The sequence below is a fragment of the Panthera pardus genome, unplaced genomic scaffold (genome assembly GCF_024362965.1).
Source record: "Panthera pardus isolate Hobbes unplaced genomic scaffold, ASM2436296v1 HiC_scaffold_16, whole genome shotgun sequence".
Classification (NCBI taxonomy): domain Eukaryota; kingdom Metazoa; phylum Chordata; class Mammalia; order Carnivora; family Felidae; genus Panthera; species Panthera pardus.
Window position 1 is genome coordinate 28,854,811 of NW_026526721.1, and position 12,112 is coordinate 28,866,922.

General features: G+C 35.6%; 1 protein-coding gene across 5 annotated transcripts in view; it reads right to left on the bottom strand.

The window, feature by feature from the left end:
* LOC109277827 (multidrug resistance-associated protein 1-like) overlaps nt 1-12,112 on the bottom strand; it is an 88,036-nt gene that overhangs the window by 59,757 nt on the left and 16,167 nt on the right. For all 5 annotated transcript variants that reach the window (XM_019467745.2, XM_019467742.2, XM_019467748.2 and 2 more), the window contains one exon: nt 8,188-8,365. In XM_019467745.2, coding sequence (XP_019323290.2) covers nt 8,188-8,365 — 178 coding nt within the window. The remainder of the gene's footprint in view (nt 1-8,187; nt 8,366-12,112) is intronic.

The following is a 12,112-nucleotide window of genomic DNA, read 5'->3' on the forward strand; positions in this document are numbered from 1 at the left end:
GGTACAACCTTCTTGGGGGCAGGGGAGGTGGTGGTCTGCACAGCCTCATAAGGTTGTATCATATCCATATCCATATCATAAGGGAGCATTGTAAGGTTCCAGAATCCCCCTAACATTTATGACTGCTGCAGTGTTCAATCCTTGTTTACATTTCTACACAGTAAATTAGAAACAGTTCTATTACTGACTAGTAATGGGGGGACAGTTGTGCTAGTGATAAAACAGAATGACTACTACTGCCACAAGAGGGGGAAAAAAAGAAAAACATATTAGTCATTATGATATTAAGCTTTAGCCATATCTCCCCCAAAGGCAGCTCTTTAACCTTCCCCTAACATGTTACTGATCGCCTAATTTGGCCAACTGAAACCATGGAAATCCTAGAACTGTAACTCTCATTTCATTAAGTCTATAACATTTCTTAAGAGAGGACCATTGATCTCTAATAGAATCCACCAGCAACTTATAATTATAAAAAGTTATAAACTATTTTCTCTCACACTTATAGAAGGAAAAGTTAAAGAGTATTTAGTATTTATGAAAATACTAGCAGATTGAATAGTTCAAAGTAGCTAAATTATCCAAGGAATCAAATAAATGGCCTATTGGAACAAAATATATCACAAGAAACATGAGAAATATATGAATATCCCTTGTTAATCTTATAGCAAAAGAACACAATAACTGTTTAAAATGAGTAAAAACAAAAAAGAATAATTTAAATTGAAAATACAAGTGTCAAATTGTTTAAAATTACAATGGAGGCACCAAAAGTCCAAATGGATGTTACAAGAAAGGATTTTTTTTTTAATTTATGTTTATTTTTGAGAGTGAGAGAGACAGAGAGAGACAGCAGGGGAGGGGGCAGAGAGAGAGGGGGACAGAGGATCTGAAGCAGGCTCTGTGCTAACAGCAGAGAGCCTGATGTGGAGCTTGAACTCGCGGACTATGAGAGCATGACCTGAGCCAAAGCCAGACACTTAACTGTTTAAGCCACCCAGGCGCCCCCAAAAATGGAATTCCTAAACCAGTAGATATGTTCAAAAACTTTTCCCAGATATTAGAGAAAACATATTTTAAACATGAAATATTAAAAAAAAAGATTTAAGGCATGGAGGAGTTTCAGGTAGGTATACACTCATGGGATATAAATATACACACATATATGTATATATTACATAAATATGTTTTAAATGTATTATATTTATATGAATATATTAAATATATATTATAAATATGTAAATACATATTAATGTAAATATGATGTATTTATATTAATATGTATTTACATATACATTTATATTTCTTTATAAATATAGATTAATGAATAACCAACTTCTAGGGTGAAATGCCTGGTTCCAGGGCCAGCCAGTAACACTACTTCATAACTCTTTGACAGTGGGTAAGTTACTCAATTGTTCTGACTTTAAGTTTCCTTATAGCATTATATTGACAGCTACATCCATATCTATAACTGACCATGTATCTATTTCTATGTACATAATAGTGCTTAAAACAGAGTGCAACATATATGTTTGTATGTGTCTATTATATACATGTGTGTATATTATATATATACATATATATGTGTAGACACATAAATACATAACAATTACTTTACAAGTAAAGAATAAGAAATAATTAAAGATAAAACAGAAGACAATCTCTCTGATCAAAGAAAATATTTCAAACCAAAAGCAATCAGGAAGTACCAGGCAATTTAGTTAGAAAACAGTACCTTCTCTTATCCTGGTAAAATTTGCAAATTCTATGATGTTAAAATTATCCTTAGAAAGATATACTTATGGGGCACCTGGGTGGCTCAGTCGGTTGAGCATCTGACTTCAGCTCAGGTCATGATCTCACAGCTCATGGGTTTGAGCCCCACATTGGGCTCTGTGCTGAGTGCTCAGAGCCTGGAATCTGCTTTGGATTCTGTGTCTCTCTAGGCTCTCTGCCCCTCCCCCATGCTCTGTTTCTCCCTGTCTCTCTCAAAAATAAATAAATATATTTTTTTAAATTTTAAAAAAAAGAAATACTTACAAGCACCCAAACACAGTAAAATTGAAATAAAACAGGTTATCTGAAAATGGTGGGGTAAGAGGTGGGGGTTGGCAGCAGCTGTAAAATCTGTAGTCAGAAGACAATATTGCTATGGTTATAAAGAATGTGTGGAGGGGCGCCTGGGTGGCTCAGTCGGTTAAGCGTCCGCCTTCGGCTCAGGTCATGATCTCGCGGTCCGTGAGTTCGAGCCCCGCGTCGGGCTCTGTGCTGACAGCTCAGAGCCTGGAGCCTGTTTCGGATTCTGTGTCTCCCTCTCTCTCTGACCCTCCCCCGTTCATGCTCTGTCTCTCTCTGTCTCAAAAATAAATAAACGTTAAAAAATTATTAAAAAAAAAAGAATGTGTGGAAAAAGAACTCCCATATACATTGAGTGAACCATATGTATCATGAGTGAAGATGGTAAACAAGGTGACAAGTAAATCAGGCAAAAAATGACAGTAGTAGTAGGAAAAAGTGTAGTGTATACATATATGAAAGTTTCTACTATGCATTTAAATTGTTTGTGTCATATAACAAAGTATTTTCTCAACATGTTTGGTCATGACCTATTATGAAATAAATAATAGATTATAAAAAAGTATATTACACATATATATGCATGCATGTAAAATAATTAGAGGAAATTACATCAATGATTACCTTTGCAATCTGGAATTATGAATTGCTGTCATTTTGTCTGCCCCATTTTATTCATTACACATTTTCTTCAATATACAAAAGAAAATTATCTTTAAAAATTAACTGCTTTCAAAATATTAAGATTAAAGGGCACTATATAAATGGATGTTGTTCTGCATTGCATTTTTAACATCAGGAGCACTGATTTTTCTTTCAATATTTTTTTCTGCCAACTAAACTTTTACATTTCTGTGAGGGACAAAATTCACAAGGCATGAAGGGGAATTTAGTTACCATTTATTCCTAAATTACACAATCTAAACTGCCTCTTTGTTATGCGAAACAATTTGGAAGAATACTGCAATATGACACCACAAGTATACTGGATGGTGCAACATATTGAAGAATTATCTGGTAAAAAGTATTTAACCTTATAAAAGAGAGAAAGCAACACTAAGGTAAAAGGGAAAAAATGTAAAATCTAAAACCATATGAAAAGTTGAGAGTTTATAAATACTCTGCAATCAAAATGAAAATTAGCCAATTTTCATTTAACAGTCATATTGTAATCATAATCACACTCACAAAGCTCTGTTATTTTTAAATTCCATCCAAGTCTGAGATTTCTTTTCTAGAATATTGTAGAATATTGTCTTTATCTAGTCTACACACACACAGCACAGGTAGGTGACTCATCACATTGTGAAACGTCATTGATTTCATATATTGAATTATACTCCAAGAGCCAGATGAGCCAGGTATGGCCCCAGCCTTTAAAAACATCTTATTGACTGGAGATATCTTGATTATCACTGAACTCAATTCACTAGTATCTCATTTTATCATCTGATGGTGAAATATGTTTGCCATTTCACATTCTCCCTCTTAATGTATGTTTTCATTTCTAGACTCACTGCCATGGCTCTGGTTCATATCTTTACTTCCAGAACTATTAATATAGTTCTAAAATATTCTTTATTTCCAACCCAACCTATTTTAATTACTTTCTCCTGATTATCCATCTGTCCTATGGCTCAAACGAGTCCTAACTTCCTCTAGAACTAAAGTACATTTTTACAATGTAGTTTTCAAGCTTCTAAAAAAATGAGCTGCAATCCCTTCTTTCTTACCATCCTAACCCTCCCCACAAACCTGCTCATAAAATATTATCTCTAGCTACATTAATCTACTCATCATTTTCTGAGTAAGTCATGTATCCATCTGTGGACTCCCTCCCACTATATATTTCCAACAGTAGAGCCTTTGCCTCATGCAATTCATCCTTCAGACCTATGTCATGCAATATTATGCAATATTAACCATGACATTTTTCCGGACCAACGCTGCTATAAGTCACAGAAATCACATAATTTAGAGCTGGAAGGGCCCTAAAAATTCCTAACCCAGCGATTCTAAACCAAAAGTTACTATACTTCTAATGACATAAGGTGTACCTAAAGGTAGACCCTCGTAACATTTATAAGAACGCATTCTTCTTCAATTCCACTGCATGCAATACAATATGCCAGAATTATCTTTCTGACTCTACGTGCAGGATCTGGATTCTGCTTCTCCTAATCCTGACCACAGTAGAGTGTCTTTATTTTAAAAAAAATATATCTGAGGCGCCTGGGTGGCTCAGTCGGTTACGTGTCCAACTTCAGCTCAAATCATGATCTCACAGTTCATGAGTTCAAGCCCCGTGTCAGGCTCTCTGCTGTCAGCGCAGAGCCTGCTTCAGATCCTCTGTCTCCCTCTCTCTACTCCTCCTCCTCCATGCTCTCTTTCTCTCTCTTTCAAAAATAAACAAAAATTTAATATATATATATTTTATCAATTTTCTTGCATGTTATAATTATCACAATTAAGGTAAGAATAAATCTTTAAAGTACAAATGTAGACAGTCTAGGCACTGTAATACTATCGAATATGGTAGTCATTAGCTATGTGTGGTTATTACATTTAATTAAAATTAAAAATTCATTTCCTTAATCTTACTAGCTACAGTTCAAAGGCTCAATAATCATATGTTACTAGTGGCTGCCCAACCAGATAGTGCCGATGTAGTACTTTTTTTTAGTTAAAAAAATTGTTTTGAAACTTTTATTTTATTTCACTTTATTTTTTTCCAGATATCTCAAATCCTCATATTATTCCTTCAATGGAAAACAAAACTTTGGTCTCTAACTCAAACCTGTTCTCTTTGTCAGCACTCCATGTCCCAAATCTCTCCTGTTTTTCCTTTTCTCCTCCCTCTTTTAAAAATTGAGATATATTGGGGTGCCTGGGTGGCTCAGTTGGTTAAGTGTCCAACTTTGGCTCAGGTCATGATCTCTCGGTTCATGAGTTCAAGCCCTGCATTGGACTTTATGCTGACAGCTAGGAGCCTGGAGCCTGCTTTGAATTCTATGTCTCCTTCTCTTTCTGCTCCCCCACCTCTCTCTCTCTCTCTCTCTCTCTCAAAAATAAACAAAAGGCCAGGTCACGATCTCGCAGTCCGTGAGTTCAAGCCCCGCGTCAGGCTCTGGGCTGATGGCTCGGAGCCTGGAGCCTGTTTCCGATTCTGTGTCTCCCTCTCTCTCTGCCCCTCCCCCACTCATGCTCTGTCTCTCTCTGTCCCAAAAATAAATAAATGTTAAAAAAAAAAAAATAAAAAAATAAAAAAAAATAAACAAAGGGGTGCCTGGGTGGCTCAGTCCGTTAAGCAACCGACTCTTGATTTTGGCTCAGGTCATGATCTCACGGTTTGTGAGCTCAAGCCCCACACTGCGCTCCATGCGGACAGCATGGAGCCTTCTTGGGATTCTCTCTCTCTCTCTCTCTCTCTCTCTCTCTCTCTCTCTCTCTCTCTCTCTCCTCTTCCCCTCCACTGCTTGTGTTCTCTCTCTCTCTCTCTCTCTCTCAAAATAAACTTAAAAAATAAATAGACAAACATTAAAAACATTTTAATATAAAATTGAGATATATTTAGTTGACATACATTAGCTTCAGGTGTGTAACATAATGCTTCGATATTTGTATACATTGCAAAATGATCATTTAAACATCCATCACTACACATAGTACAAAATTACAAAATTTCTTGTGATGAGAACTTTTAAGAACTACTCTCTTGGCAGCTTTCAAATACAAAATACAGTATTACTAACTATAGTCACCATGCTACACATTATATTCCCATGACATTTATTTTTTAAATAGAAGTTTTATACATTCTGATCATCTTCACCCATTTTTAAAATCACAAAGATTCTACTGGACAGTGTTTGGAAGAGGAATGCTCTCAGACTGCCCACCTTAAACCCAGGATAACTGATGCTGCTTTTGATGCATATCCCATTTCTTAGACCTCAAGAATTGTCATGGAGCCGTACCTCTGAGCTAAGGTGTGACAAAATCTGAGCTTTGAGACTCATGAACTCCTAAAGTGATCAAGTGGAAGGAGGCCCCTGCTTTTTCCACAAACCTTAAAATTGGTATGCCCTGACCTTTATTCCAAACGAGCAGCATGTGAATGGACAGAGAACGAGAAAGTCCTAACAGCTCCCCTCTTCAACAAGAACAGGATCTGAGATCAGGTTTACCCCACTCTAAAAACAAGTCCTTGATGAACTAGAGCCAATGTCAGATTAATATGGGTATCTGGTGCCACTATGAGAGACATTTTGGACATTGAGTATCTAAGTATGATGAAAATCAGAATTCTACAACCTGTAAAGAGACAAAGAAGAGAAAGAGAAGAGAAACTTAACTACCCTAATTAGTTCCATGGAGAGAGACTCCCTCTAGAAAGCAGGTGTAGGATAGGAGACTCAGAAAAAAGCCACCCTTATAAAATCAGTGGCATGTGCACATGCTACCTCAGTGCATCAATGCAGGTTATAACAACAGGTTGTAATGTCTTCTGCTGCTTGTTTGATGGACTTGGAATTAAATCATAATCCCTATGGCAAGGTCTACTGAGCTGGCTTGATTGATATACTCCTTTGATCCTGAGTGTTCTTTGTTCTTAAACAATCTCTCTAAAGAATCTATGGTTTCCTCCCTGTAGCCAGTGTGACCTTTTACGTTATTATCTCCAAGGTCTCTCTGCCCTCGTAAGAGTCACCCACAATGCTTGATTTTCTTCTTTTTATTTGACAACTTGTTCTAATTTCTACCACATTCCCCTCTTCCATATTTGCAAATCCACCCAAATCCTACACTCAAACTCCAATGCTTTAATCACTGAATGAAATCCTATTCCATATGGACTGTATATCAAAGACAAGTGTTAACATTTAAACTGATTCCTAGATTTGTTGACATCTTTCCTCCCTATTAGGATTTCTCAGAATTTATAGCCTCTAGAATTATGACTGTGGCAGTATGACCCAGCACTTGGGCTAAAACCATTCCATACTCCCATTTTGGCCCAATATGGCCAAATGGCCTGTAATGCTTAATGCCCAGCTCAGTCCAAATTGTAATACTTCCTTCCACTCATACAAATTCTACACCTTTCCCAAAGACCACTTCAAGGCTTCCTTTCTATGTGAAACCTTCCTTAACCGCACACAATCATTGTAGATTTCCTGTTCTTTTGACCTCTTATAAAACCTGCATTTAGTTCCACACATTAATTATATATGCTAATAATTCCCCCTAATTTCTTGAAGGAGTGGCTTGTTTATTTATTTACTCAGACATCCAGCTTTTTATAAAAATGTATAAAAGTCACTCTCCCAGATGATAAAAGTACAACAGGTAAATAGGTTTCTATTCCAAATCTTAAAGAGCCCACAATTTATAAAAGAGTAGTGAGTAAGAATGCAAAATACACTTAACTGAATAATTCAAGTGATAACTACTGGAAGGAAGAAATTCTTTAACAGTTTAATTATGATGTAAATAAGCTCTTTAACAGTTTAATTATGATGTAAATAAAAGGCTCTGGATGGTAACGAGGTGGTATTTAAAACTGTATTTTCAAGAAAGAACAAATTAAACTTCAGGGTTATGACAAGTATAAGTATCAGCCAGGTTTCATTTCTGGGGGTGCGGTGCAGAGGCAAGGCACAGAATGAAAGAGTAGCAGATAATGACTGCATAGAGAAAGATGGCTTTGTTGCATGAGAAAGCAGAGTGAGCACAGGAAGAAGAAAAAAGTAGCATGCGGAATGAAAATGATCATGAAAGGAAGAAATGTTCATACATAAACACAGACAAACATGAAAATACTCAAGGCTATTCACTTTGTGAGGAGGAGTTCAGTGACACAACAGTGGACAGAAACCATCATCTAGTTTCCTGGATTAGGGCTCACTAGAAGTTTCAGGGACTGTAAGGACTATAGAGAACCATATAGAGAAATTAATACAACCAGTATTGATGAGTCAAAGTTTTTTAAAGTAAAATAAATGTATATTCAACGGGCACTCTAAGAATTTTTAATACACTATATGCTATTTCAAAGCATACAATGAAAGAATCCATTTAGAAATTGAGAATTCCTTAACTTTTTACCTTTTTGTAGATGAGTCCAATTACGGCTGTCTTAATTTTTGCTGAAGTGAGCATGTTAAAACGTTGATATTGCTGAAGGATCAAGGTTTGCAAAAAGACTACAACAAAAAGTGCCAAAGCATAACCATAGCCTCTCCATCCAAAATCTTGGCGATTTTCACAGAAAATAATCATTTGCCTGAATGTCATACAAAAATTGAGAAAGGGGAAGAAATGTTAAACATCTAATAGTTAAATGCTAATTAGAGTTAAGTGTTTTCAAACTGTCAAACACACACACACACACACACACTCTTATTCTTGTAGAATTTAGTGATTCATTACTTAAATATAACATCCAATGCTCAGCACAACAAGTGCCCCCATTTATTTTTAATTCAAGTATTATATAATAAAATTAATAGAATCAACAGTTACTTTCAAATGCTTTTGAGTGCAAGGTTGTTTTCTAGTTTTCATATGGTAACCTCATCAACTAACTGTTCTGGTCTAACTTCATCATAAAAGTTAAGATACAGACACTTAAAGCTTCTTTTTTATCATATCATACATTTTGTTAAATATAGGGAAATATGACAGTTAAAATTTAAGTAGTGAATCTCTTAAAATGGCACATAGTTTTTTTTCAAAGGTCTGAATTATATCTCACCTCTTATTATTACGTTTATCCTATCCAATTCCCCTCTATTCTATCTTCCCTTATTTTCTCTTAAGTTTGGTGACAGCAGGGCCATGATATCAGGTCAATGCTGGGGACAATGCTAGACAATGGGGACAGTTCTAATCATAACAATCTTGGTTGCTTATTGTCCTTCAACTATACACTGGTTAAAACTCAGAATGCCTGATGTCATTGTTAATAACACAGTGGTACTCTTAACCTTTTTTCAACTGCCTCTATGTGACTAATAATAATAATTTTAAAAGACTACATATACTCTACATAATGGTGGAAACAACTTGGATATATTCTTTCTGATACTACAGATTAATACGTCATTTATTTTGCAGGCTCAGTTCTTGGTTTATTTAAGTAGTTCCTGTTATTTTATAGGTAAAAAGTATAATATTAGATGTTTTAGAAATGTACCTTTTTTTACTCTGAGTTCTGGAGATACAGAAATGTGCTTTGTCATTGTGAATAGCCATTTTGAATGTACTTAAGGTTATACTCACAGGAAACCACATGTAATTAGGTAAGACTATACCTAAATTATTTTAAGAACACTGAATTTAAAAATTCATTGTTTAGGGGTGCCTGGGTAACTCAGTCAGTTAAGCGTCTGACTTCAGCTCAGGTCATGATCTCACAGCTCATAGGTTGGAGCCCCATGTCAGGCTCTATGCTGACAGTTCAGAGCCTGGACCCTGCTTCCGATTCTGTGTCTCCCTCCCCCGTGCTTGCTCGCTTTCTCCCTCTCTCTCTCTCTCTCAAAAATAAACTTAAAAAAATAAAAAATAAAAAATAAAAATTCATTCTTTATGTGAGTTTACATTTTTAAAGTTTACATTTTTAAAAAATAAAAAATTAATGTCTAAGCTTGGATCTATTTTATTCGCACCTTGGACAGCATATGGGTGAAAAATTAAAAGCAATCTGTGTTGCTTTATAAACCAAATTGCTTTATAAACCAAGTACTTCAAAATATTAACTTTATTAAAATTGTACTTTGGAATCAATATATACCAACCAGTGTTTCTAAAATTACTATTAAAACCTCTAGTCATTGAAAATTATTTGGAGCATTGTATATTCTCAATGACACTATTAAATTATTCCATACCCCACCTAGATAAAATAATAGGAGGTTTGGTACTTATCAGTGGATCTGTATCAGATGCTATCCATTGGGACACCAAATTATTTTTACAAGAGCAACTTACTGAATGTTTTCTTGGTCTGGAAATTAAATTTCTTGAAAGAAGTGCACTATTCTTCTTATTGTGGATGTATCTACCTATCAGACTTTTTCCTTTCTCATAAAATCAAACAACTAAATGACTATAATAAGTATCATAGTGGGTCTACACATATAAATCAGGAAGTACTAAAAATAATCTGTGATCAATACATGGTGAAGACCATAAAACCATATTCATCATATCAGATGTGAATACTCATTTTTTTGTTAGACTAATATCATAATAAAATTCATAGAAAGGGGGAAAATAGTAAGCACAACAATCAGCAAGAAACATGTTTCTTCTAATAGTAAATTAATGAAAGTGTTATTTTTAGATGTTTGATTATTACATATATGAGTCATGATAACAGGACAACATATTTTCATCCTTACAAACAGTCCTGTCTAGTACTTTTCCTTATCAAAAGAAAAAATAGACATCTCAAAATTAGCTAAAAAAAATTAACTCCCCCAGGCTCGGATTATGATCATACAAACTCATAAAATTCTTTCTTTTTTTATGTTTCAACTTTTTATTTACATTCTAGTTAGTTAACATATAGTTAAACTCATAATTTTTTTTCTGATCATTTATTCCTCAATGTGGAAATATTAAGGCTATTCATCTACTTTAGAATGAGAATCTCTTGATTCTCTTGATTCTTGAAAAGTATAACTTTGGATAAGCCCATTTATTTAGTATTCCATTGAGGAAATGTATTTGAGTCCTATGTGCCAGGCTCTGTGCTAGGTGCTAAGGACACAGACATTGAGTAACACATGATCCTTTACCAGGAGGAGCTGGAAGTCTAGGCAGGAAGAAATACACATCAACTCATTTCAGTACAATATTGACACTACTGTTTTGCAGGTATGGTCAAGCTAGAATGTTACAAAAGTATGTCATAAAATTATGGGCACCATTGTGTAACCCTTAGGCAAGGAGTTAGCAATTCTTTAACACCCTATTATAGACTGCAAATATTTGGAGAAGATAGAGACCCTGAATTGCCATCACCTATAGCTATTTTAGAAAACAGTAACCACAGTGAGATTCTAGAATGAGTTTTTGAGCAGTAGTCATTGGAAAATAGGAATCAGAGCATGTCTAAAAATGGCTGGGAATGTCTTACTACACCTTTCACTGAGAAGTTAAACCTAAGTATTCTAATTCTCCTCCCCTTGGCTCTGGGCTAATTTAGGGGCTTGTGTGACCAAACTAATGTGACAGAAGTGACACTCTGGCTCTTCTAAGCCTAAGTCATAACAAGACTTGTCTGAGCCTCTTGGCATGTTCACTCTGAAAAAATCCAGCTGCCATGTGAGAAGTTCAACTTACCAGAGACTCCTGTGTTCAACCTAACCATTTGGAGAGGCAATGGAGAGATAGAGACAGACAGACAGACAGACAAAGATTGATATCAGGCCATTTCCACCCATCGTAGCTCAGGCATCAGTATGTAAGTTAAGAAGCCATCCTGGACATTCCAGCACTAGTACACATAAAAAAGAACCAAAGTAACCCAGCTAACAGCCAGAGCCAAGGCCCCCAAAATTTGTCTCTACTTGAGCTGCTACAGGTCTCTCCAGCCATTCAAGCTACTCAGCTAAAGCCACCATCATGGTGGATCAAAGAAAATCCATCCCTCTCTGAATACACAAGATCATGCCTTGTTTCTAATACACAAGATTATGCCTTGTTTCTGTAGCGCAGTGATTATTGTGTTTGCCTCACAGATATTTGTGAAAATAATCATCATTGTTTTATGCCAATAAATTTTGACATGCTTAATACTATGGCAATAGATCACCAGAACAGGGCAGGAGAGGAAGATGCTGTTTAATATACATTTCTGATAGATTTCTGGCCAAAGATGAGATAATTCTATGGCAACTCCTTAAAATAGCTGGGATATATAAGGGTGAGCAGCAGAGGTAGGGGGAAGGAAAGGTATGTTACCTTGTCTGAGGGGGATTTTAATCCAGCAGACATTTGGATTATATTTCCATAGGCAAGGGAA